The sequence below is a fragment of the Amblyomma maculatum genome, chromosome 11 (genome assembly GCF_055883805.1).
Source record: "Amblyomma maculatum isolate TAMU_Amacu chromosome 11, ASM5588380v1, whole genome shotgun sequence".
NCBI classification, from domain to species: Eukaryota; Metazoa; Arthropoda; class Arachnida; order Ixodida; family Ixodidae; genus Amblyomma; species Amblyomma maculatum.
The window spans coordinates 27414298-27433228 of NC_139354.1; the positions used below are offsets into that span (position 1 = coordinate 27414298).

Sequence of the window (18931 nt, forward strand, 5' to 3'; positions counted from 1 at the left end):
GGTCAGCTTGTCAGAGGGCAGCCCAGAAGATTGCTAGCCTCGGCTACCAGGCGTACAAAAAGAAAAAAAAAAGAAAAAAGGAAGTACCGAATAGCGGAAGGAAGGAAGCAACCACCCAAACGGCCAAGCCAGCGGAAGTCGGTTCTCGGCGCCTGATGTCGTCTTGCCGCAACGTAAGGCGAACCCAGAGGAAGCCGCGACACATCACCCGTAAATAAGGAGCCTGCCTGTTCCTATAGCGGATTCGCTTATTGTACTCGAGGCTTCTTTCCTTGGGCCCTCGTGATGCGTTGAGCCCCGGGTTTTGTTTTCTTCCCGCTCGTCGAGTTGAAAAATAACAAAACAAATGGGCAGAACAGAAGCATGCGCAAAAGCATCGAAAAACAACAACCGATGATTGGGTGATGTGCGCCGGCTAACCGTGGCCAGCCGCTTTATAATGGTGCGAGTACATAAACACGATGCCGCCCGCCCGACTCTCCTCCTCCTTTCAAGCAGCCGTGCAGTTCCGCCACCAACCTTTCTTTCTCGTGATAACGCGCGCGCGTCTTCAAGATGGCGGTTCACTTCGGCGGAACGGTGGTCTGGCCGCGTCGTAATTGGCCGAAGGGCGCCAGCGTCGGCCAATTAGGGACCCTGCGCGACGCCCTCCATTGGCTGCGGCCAAAATGCGGCCGACGGCGTCGTGTTACGAACGGCCCAATGGCGTCGCGTCGCGGGCCTGATTGGCCGTGTCAAAGCTCCTCCTCTCCGCTTCGCCGCTTCTCCTCCTCCGCCGAGTGCAAGCGGAGCGCGGGGAAGAGGAACCGGAAGGAGGAGAAGGGGTTTCGACTCCGCCGCTTTTCTGGATGTCGTTGGAGCCGGGAGCGGCGGGCACGGAGTTGTTTGTCACGCGCGGAATACACGGCGTCCGTCGCGACGGGTCCGACGTCGGTGCGGGCGCAGCCGCGCCATGCAGCGGGCCTCGGCGGCTCAGCACCAGCGCTCGCCGTTCGCCATCCAGGAACTGCTGGGATTGAGCGATGCCGGACTGCCTTCTTCTTCGTCGTCCCCCCACCACCACCACGGGAGCAACAGTCAAGTGTCGTCGCACGCGGCGGGGCCGCCGGGACTGCACCATCCGTCTGTGCTGGGACCTTCGGCGGGGTCGCTGGTGCCTCAGCCACCCCCGATGCACCATGCTCCCCCACCGCACTGCGGCTTCCCCGGCGACAGGGCCGGCGTGTATCTCGGTCACGCGTTCGTGCCGTGTGCTCCGTTCCTGCACGGTTTCGACGGGCCCCACGGCATGCCGCCGGACGTCGCCGGTAAGTCGCGCGCGATTAGCGATTTGCGGCCCCGTGGAGTTCGCCTTGTAGGTCTTCTGTCCGGTACCGGTTGATTTCCGGTCGCCTTCCCACCTCTCACCCCTCAACGTGTAGCGCTATTCGCTACACTTCACATCCGTTATGTATACGCACAACAGCAACTCGGCTTCTCATCCTGTCGCGCCATCTCTACGCGGCCGCCTCAATCCTAACGACAATAACCAAACATAACAACAACCATCTGACCCAGGGCTACATCTTATTGGGCAATGAATACCGATGCCTGCCGGCGCAAACATAAGTTCTGCGAATTTCGTCCGAACTTATGCACGAAGGCAAAGTGAGGGACATTATCGAGTTCTGGCTCTGAGCAGGCGTCAGTCAGAAATTTCTGTTTTCCCAAAGGATCCGTATTACACAAACGTCCACCACGAAAGCAAACCTGGATCCTTGCTTGACAAGAAGGAGGCTTCGTAATTAATGTCATGCACATTCATCGCGACGTTGTGAAAGAGAAGTTTACATGAAGGTCCTAACATACCTGTCCATGACTCGGTTGGCCCCGACATAATATATGTTAAGCAAGAAGTGTATGAGCGCAGAACGACGCCACCTAACGAAAGTGACAACTGTGGCAGTATATAGACGCGCCAGACAGCAACCAAAAGCCATGAAGGTGTACAGGTGTGAGATGCTTTTGCGACTTGATAAGGATGCACGAGTGGTCAGGTTCCTCGTGTTTACTGCGCGCAGAAGAACAGACTCCCCTGGAATATCAATGAGCAAACCCTTTAATTGTACGGCACCCTTGCTTATTAAAGAAAAATAAAGGCGGACACTTAAGCTCCGCCGTTAAGGGAATGACTCGATAGCTTTTTACACAGAAGGACGACGTTATTTTATTTTTATATGCCGATAATCAAGCAGTGGATTTCTATTCTGAGCATTTGGGCACACGTGAACCCTCCTTTTTTCGAACATTTCATATTTAAATTGGTGAGTTGGTCAATTACACGCTATAAATTTTCGTAATTAGCATCATCGAGCATTGGGTTTTTCATTTTGACATCCGAATCTAATCATTCTATTAATTTAATTACTGGTATTAATCAATTAAGATATATTGAAAGAGTGCTGTCGCAACTTTTCATCCCATGCTTTGTGTTTTCTTCATTGCTTGTGGAAAACCTGCATTTGGCATCTGTCATGCTGGTCATCTGCGTCCGAGTTATTTCACTCCTCCTACTTGGGCTTTTTTACAGCCTTCAGTATCGTAGAAAAATAAATAAAGATTCCACACTAAAATTTTCTTAATTAGCAGCATCAAGCATTGATGTTTTACTCGTGAGCATTTTGACACTTTTGAACCCCTTTTTCGCAATTTGTCGTCTCTTTAATTCATCAGTAATTACAATGATTTCATCGCTAGAAATACGATTTACCATGATTCGGTTGTTGTTGTTTTTTTTTTTTTTACGCATGCAGCCCCCGATTGTTTCCGATACGCGGTACCGACAACTCCCTTCTACGACGGCTTCTCAGCCGAACGAGCTGAATAAGTTGTCCAAAACAGCATAATTCATCGGCCCAATATCGGTTCTATATTGGCAATGCCATTCCCTACATAGGGCCAATACACTGCCAACACATCGCAATATTGAGCCCATGGTTTGTGCTGCTTGGGATATATATCGTTTAAAAGAACCCGATAAGCACATAATAGTAACGAGAAAGCCGTGCACATCATGTGTTTGGCACCGGAAGTATTTGCAGATGACGTCTTACAGGCTTAGGTAGGCAACGACTCCGCCATGTTCGAGCGCCTTGTACTTGAAATGGACCTGCATGTGTTGCCGACCTGCATACCTTAAAAGCGTACACGACGCATATTTGATAGGAAAAACTATGAACAAAGTATGGCATTAACCGGATAAATGAAAAGTTTCCTGCGCACTATATCGTACGCCGTGCTCGATTATGACTTTGGTCGCAAGAATCTTGCTACTTCCTCTGGAATGGATGAGTTGCTGATAGAAGGCTGTTCTTGAAGCAATAAACCAGACTGATAGGTATAGTTTATTATAGTCCGCAGCGCCGATAAATACATTTCCCTGTTTGGTCTTTGTGCGCAACAACTCATTCCTGCAGAAGGCAATTAATTACCTTCATGAGAATTTATTTACTGTATTCATCGTATAAATGTACGGCAGTCAGCGCATGATGACTTTAGTAGGGTGGCACAAATGCTGTTGGTATAACAACAATAACTTGATGAAATGTACTGGATTCAGTTAATAGAAATGAAATCAGAAGAATTGGACGCAGAAGATGGGGACTTACCGGTAGTCAAAGAAAAAAGAGCGACAAAGATTTTGACACAAAAAGACACTGATATAACTTATAGGATAAGGTTTTAAGTATAATACAGTGAATCATGTCGTAATTTTAAATATGATAAGAGCATCGCTAACTGTTTGCGAAATGATGAAGTCCAACTTCGTCAACGATGATTTCATAAAATTCATTATAGCTTATACGTTTACCATTTTACATTTTAAAACTTCACGTTCGACAGTTGCTAAAATAAATTTTCCTGTTGAGTTTCTGAGTCAAACTTAAGGTCGAAAACAAGAAAATTTCCCACTAACGCTTTGAGCAGCACGTGTTTTAATGTTGCTTATATATTTTGTATACAGTGCTCTTGAGATTTAGAGATGCGGCGGCAATCGATACAGCTAGAGGGGGGCACGAAAGAAGAAGAAAAAAAAAAAACGCCCGAAGTGGACGAGAACTTCGCACACAATTGAGCCTAGTTAGCACTGTTATAAATTACAAACTATGACAAGTTACCACTTTATCATGACGCAATGGTAAAATTTTGAACAGTTGAGGCAAGCTACGATGAGTTCTTTGTATTTGCGGCCGATAACAAAAAAAAAAAAAAAAAACGCTTGCAAGCTAATTCACACCTTTATATGGCATCGTCACACCATGGCCTGCCACTTCGCCTCTCGAATCGACTTCAACGGGCTTCGGCTTCGAATCGACTTCAATCAACTTCAATGCCTCACCACTAGCTTTGTCTGTGCATGCTCAGAGCTCATTCGGTTTCAGGTTCGATCCGGCACAAATGAAATGGGAAAGCAAACTTGTGCACTAAACTCTACAGCCGAAATTAAGGACCCGGCAGCGTCAGTAAACGTCGCATTCCCTCCGCTATAAACTCATTGCCCTTCTGTCACACATGTAGCGATATATTTTAAAGAGAGGGCCCATAGTCCGCCCGTTATTTCTTGGAAAGATTCTAGCGAAGAGTTTGAAGTTTTATTGTACATAAAATGTTAACAAAACACGAATACAGAAGGAGGTCCCAAAGTCAAGGACTGTGGACGGGGCCTCCTATAATGAATATTGTAAAGAAATATATATTGAGCAGTTGCAAAATTTATACAATATTTCGTATCAGTGGGATGGGGTGAACGAAACTTGAATTTATTACAGGCAATATTGTTGTAATGAAAACGGTTACACACCTAGTCACATAATGAAAACCTAAGAAACAATTCACAAAAAGATATAAAGGATAACACTGGAACAGTTTACCTTGAAAAATATACGATTAGTGTGATAACAAAAACTGACGAATAGCGGATTTAAAGGCATAAATAGTTAATGATTGTTTGTTAGATACTGGTAAACAATTCCAAAGAGTGGTACCAGAGAATCGGACTGTTTGCTACCCGTAATTAGTGTTTGGTTTAGGCAGCAAAAAATTATTTTTGTTGGCGAAACGTGCGTCGGTACGACGCGGTATTTGATCATTGGTGGTTAGAGAAAATGGAAGTAGCTCTCTAACAGGTTTGTACATTAAGATACATAAACTGTAGTCGATTATTTTGTTCACAGAAAGAATACTGTGTGATTGGAGCAAACGAAGGGCATTTTCTGAGCGGTGACTATACAAGTACATACATACATACATACATACATACATACATACATACATACATACATACATACATACATACATACATACATACATACATACATACATACATACATACATACATACATACATACATACATACATACATACATACATACATACATACATACATACATACATACATACATACATACATACATACATACATACATACATCATCAGCCTGATTATACCCACTGCAGGGCGAAGGCCTCTCCCATATTTCTCCACTTAACCCGGTTCTGTGCTAGCTGCATCCACTTGACCCCCGCGAACTGCTTAATCTCATCCGCCCAAGTAATAATGCGTATAGATTGATTTTGAATAATTTGCAGGGAAGATAAATGCGAAGGGTACGTGTTTCCCCAAGATGAAATGCAGTACTGAATGGCACACATGCGGCGAATAAAATGCGTCTGTATGCCTTGTTGGCTTCGATAGTGGCTGGAAGCATTTTTACAGAATGGACGGTTGTTTATGCGAGTATAGTAATGAAATATACAGCAGGAAACGTCACTTTTTTTCCTAACCTCTGGCTTCATACTATGTATAAGTTTCAGGATAACGTTCAACCGGAAAGTTAGAAGGTGCGTTATGAAATTAATTTGTGGTGGGGATTTTAACAAATCGCGTTTATATATAAGTGTGCTCTATTTACAACAGTGGATATGCAGTCCTGTATACCCACACCCGTCTTCCTTTTGCTTCCCTGCAAGATATGCTGCTTAGCAGTGAAGCTCGTCGAATAATAAATACTCAATATAATTAAATTTCGTCGCTTGGCCGGGTGACGGCGATGAACTGCGCAGAAACTATAAACCTCTTTAAAAGAAAAAAAGTATATGATGAGTGCTTTACAAAACGTATATGTATACACAAATGCATATATAGAGTCTTAAAGGGTTTTAAATATGCTAACTTTTTTAGAAAATTAGGAGCTTTCTTAAACTGTCGGCGCTTCCGCGCAGACTGGGCAGATCATCTGCAGTGAGCAGTAAAACTGCGGAGGATTCTATGACTTCGCGTTCTGACCGAAAACAGCGCGAACTTCAAGTATACATTGCGTGCGGGACTCAAAAGTGTGTAACAGGTATATAACCATGCGAACTAAATGGCGACAATTTGCGCTACATGAGTCATTGAAAAGGTGAAAACGAGGAGAGACAGTCATAGCGTTTGATTTTGTGACGTCTTGCTTCACGTCACGAATTGGACAGTTCTGGCGCAATTAAGGTACAGATGTTCTCGTTTGATCGCCAACTTCTTGCCCCCACCCTCCTCTTTCCCATCTGATGTAATAGGGGTGTTAGCAGACACTCAAAGAAATAAGAGGGCCTATTTATTGAGGTCGCATTGGGAATTTAGGCAGAATATCAGTCCGCAAGAAGAAGAAAGCGTCTGTGCGCACTCCGCTATTGCGACGCGTGTTCCGTTCTGTCGCTCGGTCCAGCTTCGACTATCTCAGGCGTTCACATTTCACCACCATCGCTTCCGTTTCTCCCACGGTCGAATCCCTGGTACCGACGCGTACAGCAGTCACTCGCACTCAGAGCTGTATACGTCAGAGACGGCTCGCTCTCTCTCCTCACGTGACGTTGTTCTGCGGTTTCGTTCGCTGCGGCGACGTCCGTGGGAAACGTTTGTTTTAGTCTTGGCTGGGCGCGGTGTAGGATAGCGGCGCTAGCGTTGGACGGTCGAAGTAAACGATGCCTATATTGGCGCTGTAGTCGGCGTAGCGCTGACAGAGAGAATACGTGTTCAGGTGCACATATGTATAGTTCGTATCCTCAATCCGTTTTTATTGACTCCTGTCGTTGCCGATATATATATACACCCATGCCAACTGATTGGGAGAGTTGGTGCAGGGAATGACACAAACAGAGAGCTCAAATTTCGCTCAGAGCTGAAACTGTTGTTTTTAATATTGGCGTCCACAAACATGGAAGATGTGGAATTAAGTGAGTACTTCTTATAAAGCAACATCAAGTGCCATCGGCCGCCAGTACCGTCAAAAAGCCTGAATGGTCATAATACTGCAGTTTTTAAAATGATGGCACAGGCCCGACAGGGTAAAGGTATACCGCCCAGAGAATTAGAGGGATCGCAAGAATGGATACGCTCTAATGATTACTCATGCATGCCTGCCGATATATATCTGGTGTCACCTTGTCAAGGTTCTTTTTTCACAATTTACTCTCCATACTTTGACTCACGTTAGTCATTATGCTGTGTACATCAACCTGCCTTTAGGAATTGCCTTTATACACTTGTGATGTTGTGGCTGCACATATATATTTATGTCCATTAATATCGCACTGATCTCGCTGATCGTCTGAATGAAGTTGCCGTTGCCACAAGGCAATTGTGAACACAACATTTTTTCGGAACGAAACTAAACGGATGCTTTTTTCAACCATTCATCAGTTTAGTTGACACTCGAATTTACTATTTTTCAGAGACTATCTCAGCCGTTGAGAACAACGGCTATCCCACCTCTTTTAATCGGCTTGCAATCTGATGTACATTGTCCCTCTAATATTTGTGAGCCAACAATGTAGCAGCACTGTTTTGGATATTTACCATATTTGTGTGGAGAAGTATACACTTTTCCTTTGGCCCTGCTATAGTTTTGAAATTGGCGCAGTGCGTTCAAAGGTATTTTTGAGCTTCAGTAGAGAAAGACGAAAAGTTGCTCTTTTTTTCAAAATTATTGTTCCTTACTGGACGGCCCAATTGAAGTAAATAGAAATTCTCATACGGTCTGATGATCGAACTTTCTTATCTTTCTTGTTGGCTGAATGCTTTCATTGATTTTCTGCGATATCCTTTTCCTATAACACAAGAGCTCAGTGAGCTATACCTACACACCTTGGACGCCTGCTGATTACGCCTTCCTATAATCGTCAGTGCTTCTTGCATCGTAACCTGAAACTAAACTTGCTAGCAGGTGCCCCGGCTCTGAGGTATATATACATCCTTGGGCTTATGTTACTTCAAATATTATTCATATCTACTAACTGCATTTAATTTACTAAATGTAAACAATATGCCGACGACGAAACCACATTTCATTCTGATGCCGCCATTTATACTGTCTCATCTTGAAGCTTATATGACCCTTAAATTCTTCAAACTTGTATAACAATCATCAAGCCGGTTAACATAAACTCGGGTAAAGTAAGGACTATTTTATTTATCTCTCCCCAACGCCGCATAACTTCCATTACCCGGTTTAGATTGCAAGGTATACAATATATCCCATCGAGTGGTTACTAATCATTCCTGGGCGTCATACTCACCAGGGCGTCATACTCACCAAAACTTTATATTTCATCTTATGTATAGCACATGTATAGAAGAGCCTACCGTCTTGATCGGGTGCCATAATGATTAATCACCATTCCTCTTTGCCTTTCTTGACTAAAAGTTTATATTTTATTCATTCATTTCGCACAGTAGAAATGTTCTGCTTTCTGAGCTAACTAAAAAGAATAAGTTAATTTTTTTTGTCTCGTTCCACAATTATACTATCACTTTAATATCTAATTGTGGTTCCCATTAGTTCCAGTGTAAGCTACCGGAGTTATACGTATTTAGCAGGCGCCTCTCATTTTTATAATCGATCCAAAGCAAAGCATTTCGAATACAGTACAGCCTCCTTGATGAGTTCTCGTTTCATATAGGATTCCCCGTTTCATACGCTCCAATTCCTCGGTCACTAAAAATCTCGCATGGTTACGCTATGTATAGTCTCGGTTAATACGTTCCCAAATAACACCCTTTCCCGGTTACTGCATTCAAAATTTTGACAACCTGTAATCGCATAATGCGTTTGATGATCAACCGTATACACGTGCGAGCTTGCAAGGAAGCCGCACCTGGGGACTCGGGAAATAAATAACTGAACAGCGCCGCTAACCCACCCCGGTTGTTTTTCCGCAGCGCTTCAGTACAAAGGGGCGAAACATCAAAGCATAGCTGGTACAGCACACAGGCGCCTCGCTTTTCGCTTCCATCGAAAAGTGTCCACCGTTGCCGGCATTTCATCTTTCATTCTTGTATTTATATATCAGTCGAGTCACCCCGGTGAGGTTGTATGTTGTATACATACTAAATTTGGAAAGCACAAAGTTTTCTGTTTATCATTTTCTCCGCGGAATTCATTCCCATTAAACGAAAAATTCAAAATGCGTGCAAATTGACGGAAGCACTAAAGCTTTTGATTTTGAGCAGACATATTCAGTAGGAGTTTCTCCCCTATTTGAGTATATGAAATGGGGATCGAACGCGCTTACTTCATCTATCTCTCAAGTGTAACGTCTGACATAACGTGGTTGCTTACGACCAAATAATAGTATGTGTGACACAACACTATAGCACAAATGAAGGGACTATTGCGTGACTAAAGTCAGTTAAAGTTCATGATACGCAAAAGCTGGGACGCAGGAGAATTGCAGATGGGATCTTGTAACGTTACATCGTCATATACCCTTGAAGAGGCGGTGCTCGAGGCTCCCCAAATCTTTTCATCACTGTGCCGCTTCTTTATTGCAGGAAAAAAACGAAAAAAAACTCGATAAACTACAATAAAAGGATAACTGCAGCAAAATTGACTCTATAGCTAAGTCTGGTGATTTCTTAATGCACGGCAAAACTACCAGCAGATACGCATTCGCGTGGACGCAGTATATATGCAAAGAAAATGTCAGAATGTTTGAATCATATCGTTTCAACCACAGTATATAGTAATCTGAGGATCACATATGTCACACGGGAGGCGTGATGCCGGCACATCGCTCTCAAGCTTGCATTTACTGCCCTTCAATGTCCCGATCACGTGTCATCTGTCAAAAAGTCTGAATGGTTTCTTTACGCATACACATGCTATTTTCATGCCTGAGAAAAAGTTTTTGAGCGACCGAAATTTCCGGTATAGAGTCCGCAATTGCATAGTTCCCGCTGTATACAACGCAGTGCTCCGTTTTTACTGGAGATTTTTTTTTTTTTTAACCTAATCTCTTCCTTTGCCTGCGCACATAATCCCGTTGGAATTTCGTGGTAATTCAGGGAATATTGAAAAATGAAGCGACGTAGTCCCCGCCTATAAATAGTAAGAAAATTTCAAAATTCCTACTTCATACATTGACAATATATATACCCGCGCGCGCTTATATGCCTAAATTTGCGGTAGTAATCAATTTGAGGTATTTGTAAGGTCCGGCGCGTTGCCGTTCGTGTTTTTGGCATGCTTGGCTGTGAAGGAATGTCCCGGTGGAGTGCCGTATTGCGAACTGCGCGTCACACCTGGTCTCTTTTCGGACACTCGTTTTCTAAAAGGAGACCATCGTTCGAAAAAACAGGCTCTTCTTTCGTACTCCCGCCACACGCTTTCTGCTGCTACGGGAGACGAGAGAGACACTTCGCTTCCCTAGAATGGACCCTCGAGCGAAACGCGGCCCCCAGCGGTCCCGTCGCTCGAATGAGAACGGCCGGAGGCCACAAATCCCGCGAGAATGGTCAGGCTTTCGTCCCACTTCATAACGTGTAGATAGATACAAGTACACCAACGTGAGTAAGCGAAACTATCGCACAGGCTGCGACGAGTTACTGTGTTCTTGTTTCTTTATGTGTTGAAAGGGGTGCGCCCTCGGCTCACCTCAGGAGCGCGGGACGGCTCCCGAGTGTCTTTTGCGGGAGCTTTACTCCTTGCGATAGGGCGCTCGCGCTGGCCGAGAGCTGGGAGTAGCGGTTGCTTTGAAACTGGAGCAAGAGGCGCCAGCTCGACTGGGACTCGGAGTTCCTTGTTTCTCTGATTTAGCGGTCGTTGACCACGGCCAGTTGCAACTCGTCTTGACTCTTGTGCCACTTCTTGTATATAGTCTGTATAAAACTCTCCGATTGTTTATCAAGTTGCTCCTACAACTTACTGGCTTACACCGACATCGCACAGCACATGGGCGCCTTGCTTTTCGATGGAGGTGAAAGGCAAGACGCCCGTGTGCTGTGCGGTGTCAGTACACGTTAAAGAACCCCAGGTGGTCGAAATTTCCGGAGTCCTCCACTACGGCGTCTCTCATAGCTTGAGTAACTTTGGGACGTTAAACCCCACAAGCCAAACCAAACCAAACCAACCAACTTACTGGCTTGCTCCACCATCCGGTCACGCAACAACACTGAACCAAAAACTTTACTGTATTAATACTGTCAGTCTTTTCAGGCAATACAAGAGTGAAATATGGAACTTAAAAATAAAAATTAACGCACTCACAGTCACGGAGAGTGCAATTGAACAAACAGACAAACAAAAGAATCCGAGATAAGTTTAAGAAAATGAAAGAAAACAATAAACTTGAAGAACATGTCTATGTGCCATATATAAATAAAGCAACACTACAGTACAGCATATTAATTTTCGCGATTTCCTTTCTTCACCCGTGGGCTTTTTTATATGAGCAGGCATTGTATACATACATACCAGCATATACGTACCACGAAACAAGAAGCTTAAATGTGGTTCGCACTTAAACATACACACCGCGTATCCCAAAAATGCAGTATATAAACGCGCGATGCTGTGCACGCTTCATCGCGTGCAGCCGGCGCACGTGCTCGGCTCCTCTCCGCAGGCGTGGCCGCTCGAAATCAATCAGTCCCGGGCGCCACGTCGCAGCTCAATGAGGCCCCGAAATCGCTTATGCACGCCGCGTAACGACGCACATGCGCCTCGCTCGCCCATGCACCTTCTCGGGGCGTCTGATAGCCCCTTTCGCCCACATCGTTCATTTTTTACTCTGCTGTCCCGAGAGTAGCTAACTGATTCTGTGGGCACTGCAGGGCCTGGTTATGGCCAGTTATGGCCGGTTAAGCGTATACACACCTGCCTAACTAGGGGCCGTCGCGAGTATGTCTTGTCGCCATACATAAGCGCGCTGCGGAGCTGTTTATTTTTGTCTGCAACGCGTACATAACTTCGCGACGCATGTGTATACGACACCGGCATGGTTTTCTGTAGGTTGTAGGCGCTATATATATATTTTTAAGCCATGTACTGTTTCCTTTATTTCGCATTTCGTTATGACTGCAGGTTTGCCTTGTCTGTGCACGCGCGTTCGAGTGTGTGTGTGTGTGTGTGTGTGTGTGTGTGTGTGTGTGTGTGTGTGTGTGTGTGTGTGTGTGTGTGTGTGTGTGTGTGTGTGTGTGTGTGTGTGTGTGTGTGTGTGTGTGTGTGTGTGTGTGTGTGTGTGTGTGTGTGTGTGTGTGTGTGTGTGTGTGTGTGTGTGTGTGTGTGTGTGTGTGTGTGTGTGTGTGTGTGTGTGTGTGTGTGTTCCTCCATAAACACGCGGTTCCGTATGCCTAGACACCGTTGCAATCCACCAGAATGTCACCCTTAGAAACACAACGGTTAGCCAATTGCCTTCACATTTTACGTGATCTGTCTTCCAATTTCTTGATTTATACGAGAATACCAGCAAATCAAGTGCGCTTCCTGTCTCTTCATTACGTATATCACGTGCACTGTTTCGTTCCATATAGCTCGTCTGCTTTGTCCTCAGTTTAGGTTCACCTCTTTTCATCTATTCGTTCGCCTACACGTATTTGACCCGGGGATTAGTACCTGTAAAAATTAAGAGGATGCTTCAGCTTCACCTTAAGGTAGACGCGATAACGCCTTTAACACTGTTTAGTTTTTTATTTTAGTTTTTCATTACTCGAACTCTTCGCTTTGAAAGACGCCACAGAGGTGACAAATTTAAGGGCGCCTTTAGTTGGTTGGTTCGGATTTTGAGGAAAAGAAGACTCAGTATATCTCATGCTTCTCGATGGGTGCCTACATTTGCAATAAACAGCATACAAGACATTACATTTAAAGATCGATATGTCCTATCCACAGCAGATGGATGCTAAGTGAAAAGCGAAATGATATGACGTCACCTTAATTCAGAGCTGTAAAAAGACCGATTGCATCACAGTTTTAGTAAGAAATCACGTGCGCTCAGGCAGGACAATCCATTGGCACAATATTGGTATTATCAATGTCGGTCTATCACAGGACCAGTCCAATGCCAACCAATATTGGCTGATTGTTTGTGCTGCGTATTTTTTTCGGCACATTTTTCGACGTGAATTTTGAGTTATGCCGAAGGCTGTTCTATATATACTTTAAGTTGCCACACATGATCTGTAGTGAGTGCTTGCCAAATGCGATTAATTCCAATCTTACTTTTCTAGTTATTTCTTTCGTGGTCCCGATCGGCAGTAACATACCTGCCCTAACTACATATGTATTTCCCTACCACTTATCGCAAACTACTGTTCTCTTGTCATTCCGGGGCGGCTAAACACTAATCTCCTTTAAACTAATATTTAGAGATACACCTTCGCTCCGCCAGTATCTATAGATTAATCATCGTTTACAATTCATCACTTGTGTTACTTAGCAAGGCAGTGCATCAGCGAACCCTAGATTCCTGAGGATCCATACCAACATAGCAAGAGAGAGGGAGAGAATAAAGATATCGAGACTGCGGTGGCTGGCGTCTACATGTCTCCAGCTGACGACCTATTCCACGCGTCTGTTTATATGGCCCGTGGAACGCAGTGCGAACATAGCGACCTGAGGGACTCTCATCGATGCGCCGTTAGTGCTCGTCAGAGCGCCCGGTGCACACGGTGCAAGGAACAGCCAGCGATTCGGGAGCGCTCTGCGCATTGCCAGTACCGTGCTTACCCGAACCCAAGCCGGCCTCTGCTAACCCGATGCCCCAAAGCTAACGACCGCAGAAAAAAAAAAATTCAAACACTTTTCTCGATTGCAAGCCGACCGAAACAAGATCGAACTAGATAACGATCAATTCTCTCTTGCCTTAACATCTAGTTTTCTGGCCGTCCTGGTTAGCTAAAATGGTATAGATTGACTGCCCGGACTAGCGGTGGTCCCGGGTTCGAACCTCGCACCAGGGTGAGTTTTCTTTGACTATACGGAATATAATTCCGAGAAAGCTGCATAGGCTTTACTTGTGGCTAATTGGCAGCGAATGCCAATGAATAATTACTCCTTTATTACAAGCTAACTTAGGAGATTCCCCTAAAAATACTATAGACAAAGAAAATTAAGAACAACACCAAGTACAAAGCGCAAATGTATTTATTTGTCACATACCTGCATCCTGTCGTCATCACTGCATAGAATCTTTGCCACTGTCTTGCTCATACAGTGCACTTCTTCCCGTAACAAGTGCATTCAATGCAGAACTTTCTGAACAAGTGCACGACCAAGCCTTAGCCTGGCATAGCTTTAGCAATTTAGCTCGCTACTACTGCGCGTGCTTGATACGGTATGTGGCGGTATAATATCGCGTTTTTCAGACAGCCAGTCTACGTGAAAAGTTTGAAGCTGCAGTCTTTAAAAAGCTCGTTGCATACAGACGTCAAGAGGCTGCATCCGACCCATTTATCATTACCCCCGGAATTATATATATGCATGGTCGCGACATCTGTATAGTATTGGCGGCGCACCTTTCACTCCATTGGTCCGGTGCCAACAGTAGCAATCGAGAGAGAGGATGGAGGCTACGGAGTACGAGGATTTAAGTGCTATAAATGTGTTGCGATAAATAATTAGTACTTCTGGTACAATGTCGCGATTAGGCCTAATTGCTAAAAGCGTCGCGCCCCCAACTTTCGAGCTTTCATCTGCACAACGCACTCTGCCGAGTCACGCGGCGGGACGAAGTCGACGACCCGTGGAATTCTCGAGTGCACTCGCGGAGTCACATGCACTCTCAAGAATACTTCCTTCGGCTGGCTGGAAGGAGTCATGGATAAAGTGCAGTCCAATGCATTGTTGTGGTGGAGTCCCGTGGTAAAGCGAGTCACCACCGTCATGTCGTTTATTTTTTTTTATTTAGTTGAGTTGCCACAGTATGATTTACCCAAGTCTCCGGATTCGATTTAATGCATAACGAGAGTTATTGAAGTGGGTTAGGTGACACCATCGTGGTGAAGCAGAGTCACGTGTAATCACGATCAGAAAATAAAATATACCACGTTCGGAAAACAAATATGTTAGGAGTAAATCTAAACAAGGCGAGCATGGGGCTCAGTCGAATCGGACGAGCCAGGGGTGAAGGCGCCGACTTCCCATTGGTTTGAAGCACACGCGCTGTGTATGCATGATGCACGCATACTTTTAAATACCTAATATTTATTTACAAAACGTTGCTGTTCACAACTCCGCAAGGAAGTTACGCGTCTGACAGTTCTGCACAACATCCTAAAAGATGGCCGTCGATCCTTATTTTGAATTCAAGACGCTTTGTTGAGCGCGAGCGTATACTGTAACGGCCAGCCATCTTCTCAATTGTACGTGAAGCACAGCAGCGGCCTTGCCGAAATTGTCGCCGCCGCACAGAAACACCCGGGTCGCATGCAGTATGCGCTGCCCCAAGCTCTGAAGATAAAATGCTCCTTCGGAGAGCCTGGAGTGTAATTAGGCCCATGAAAATGCACTGTATGCCTTTTTTTCTGAAAGGTACAGGTCCTTTCCTTGTGTACAACATTTATTCATAGCTACATGCAAGGCGGTGTCGCGACTTTTGCCAACCACTTGGTCGGTGAAAAGCCGCATTTCTTTGCAGCCGGATGTGACTTCGTGCATGCCCCTGTAGACCAGCATGATTTGATGGCATGGCAAAGGATGCACAGCAAGCTTAGCCATTCTTTGACATGCAGAATTCCGCGGGGCCAAGCCGCGTTGGCATTGATCCATGGTGTATATTGCTTCGGCGTTGCCGTTTTCTCGGCATCATTGGTCGCGAAAAATGATTAGGCCATCTTCGAAACCTCGGAAAAAAATAATGAGGAAGTCGAGGAAACTGTGCGTCTTATGCGATAGGGTTCACTGCAGTCTTCAGATGGCGCGGGAGGAGGGGAGGGGGTGTAGTTGAGAATGCAATATAATGGGTTATAGTCACGCAGATCCACCTAAATTTGCCGTTACGGCCCAGTAAACCTCCCTCCATGCGCTCCTTCGTCGGCTGTTCGCCTCATTTCAGATGTATGCACATATTCCAGTGACAAACGAAGAAAGCAGGCCAGTTCTCCTAATTAGCTGCGAAGAACAACAAAGACAACGGGAGGATAGAAAGTATACTCGACAGAGTGAAAGAGGCACATCTCTCTGTCGCCGCACTTTGTCGGAAGTGGTTTGTTAGATTGCACGTGTTTCTCTTGATCAGTTAAAGTTTCATGGAATTTATTTCAGGCGTCATCGATGTTGTAGACAGCAGCGTGTTGGGGCACTTTTATAATATGAACAAGCAAAACGTATGCACATTTTTTCAAGCCCGTGTACGATGAGCGTCTTTCAACCGTAAATGTGGGCCGCATGAGAACGCAACGTTGGCGGGCTCACCTCAAGATGGCGTCGATATGCATGCTGTAAGCAAACTTCGTCGGCAGCCGAGGGTATACCCTGCACTCCCGATACGAACTCGCTGTATTTGTCCGGGTGACAGTCTACGCATCCCTCGTGTATCAAGAGAATCAGTAAGGGCATCAAGACTGCATATTTTTAACTCACATCGTTAAGGGCCCCATTTTCTAGAAATTCTCTCATTGTGAGCGAAAAATTGCGATCACGACTCTGGCAGGGGGTAATTGACGGGCAGCATGCATGATGGGCGGGGCGCTGATTGGACGACGGACTGTGTGACGTCATTAGGCCGCATGGTAGGAGCTTCCCTAATTGGTTACCTCGTTTGAGATGAGAATCAAAAACCCACCACCCCCCATGGGTTCCGAGTCAGATCTGTTAAAGCCATTTATATTCCTGTGAGCACGCATATGTCTCTTATGGGTGGTCTTTCACGTAATGTATCATGCAGCTTGCGACTGTGTATGCACTTATGAGTGTGCGCGAGACAACAGAGGAAAAACTTAAGGGGTCTGTGATGTTGAGCGAATGGCAAAGTGTACGCGAATGAGGATCCGCAGACGCTGGGCGTCATATCCCTAAAGGCGAATCTTGAGTGTTCCCCAGATATCTCGGCACAGACATATATAAGCAAGCCTTTGCTGCATGGTCATCGCGCGCCAGTGTCATTCGCACCATTGTTACGCAACCTTTATCTCGGCGTTTTGGTCTCATGCATATACACGGCATCTGTAGTCTGCGGAGATGTGGGAGCCATCCTGAATTGTTCAGGAAACCTCTGGCAACGCGGTCTCTTCCGCGTCTTAATTTACACGAATGATGCACGTGGTCACGCTGATGAGGCTAGACGAACACCGCTTGTAATTGACGTCATCGCTGCAATATACGTAACGTAACTTCTGTATGTTTACATCGACGCATCGCATTTCCGAATTTTACATGTTTCCAACTATCATCATCATCAGCCTGACTATACCCACTGCAGGGCGAAGGCCTCTCCCATATTCCTCCAATTAACCCGGTCCTGTGCGAGTTGCATCCACTTGACACCTGCGAACTTCTTAACCTCATCCGCCCACCTAATTTTCTGCCGACCCCTGCTACGCTTTCCTTCCCTTGGAATCCAGTTTTGTTACCCTAAGCGACCATCGGTTATCCTCTCTTCGCACTACATGTCCTGCCCATGTCCATTTCTTCTTAATTTCCACTCGAATGTCAGTGACGAGTTATTTCTCTGACACACTCTGCACGTTAATTTCCTATCTCTTAACGTTATCCCTACCATTTTTCTTTCCATAGCCCTCTGCGTTGTCCTCAACTTAAGTAGAACCCTCTTTGTTAGCTTCCACGTTTCAGCCCCATAGGTGCAGGCAAGATGCAACTCTTGTATACTTTCCTCTTGAGCGATACCGGTCAGCTGCTAGTCATAATCTGGGAGTGCTTGCCAAATGCGCTCTATCCCAGTCTTATTCTCCTTGTTATTTCCCTTTCATGGTCCTGATCTGCGGTCACTACCTGTCCTAAATAGACATATTCGCCTACTACTTCCAGTGCTCAGCCGCGCAGCAAGTGTAGGCACCAGGAGGTGAACCACGAAACTTTGTTTAGGTTCGCCTTCATGTTCTCCTTTCGGTTCGCCTCATTTCGGTGCCGTGTTTAGGCCGACGGAACACCGAAGACGAACGCTGAAAAATAAAACTTTCCACTGTAGTGTTCTCCCACTCAAGGCCCTCAACCTCGCGGCAGACCGGGCTTCTAACCGGGCTTCCCAGTGTCGCCATCGCGCGGGCCGTGACGCGCTGCGCTCGGCGGTCACGTGACATCAGCAGCAGGAAGAAAGGGCGTTGTGCGTGCGAGGAGGCGTTCGATAACGAGCTTGGCGCGCGCACCTTCGGCGGGGGGCCGTCGGCGCTAATGGCGTCATTAGCGGGCGTTGCCCCGCTCGTCACGCCGGAGACCTCACCCCCTGCTCTCGGATCGCGCCGCCGCGTTGGCTCGGATGTTGGCGCCGTTTCGTCGCGGACCCGACATACTTCGTTTTCTGTTCTCATTCGACGCCTTCATTGCTGTCTTGAGTCAGTCCTACTTGGCTCTCACTTTACGGTTCCTTTCTGATCAGCCAGACGTCGGTAGCAGGAACGCGACGAAACGCGCACCCACGTTTCTATAGAACCGCTATGGACAACTGCACTTAATGCTTATTTC

General features: G+C 45.8%; 1 protein-coding gene across 1 annotated transcript in view; it reads left to right on the top strand.

Moving 5' to 3' along the window:
• The first annotated feature begins 555 nt into the window (after window positions 1-555).
• Window positions 556-18931, top strand: part of LOC146173229 (uncharacterized) — a 60163-nt gene continuing 41787 nt past the window's right edge. Inside the window, exons 1-2 of the mRNA XM_084584688.1 lie at window positions 556-824; window positions 868-1307. Coding sequence (XP_084440814.1) covers window positions 556-824; window positions 868-1307 — 709 coding nt within the window. The remainder of the gene's footprint in view (window positions 825-867; window positions 1308-18931) is intronic.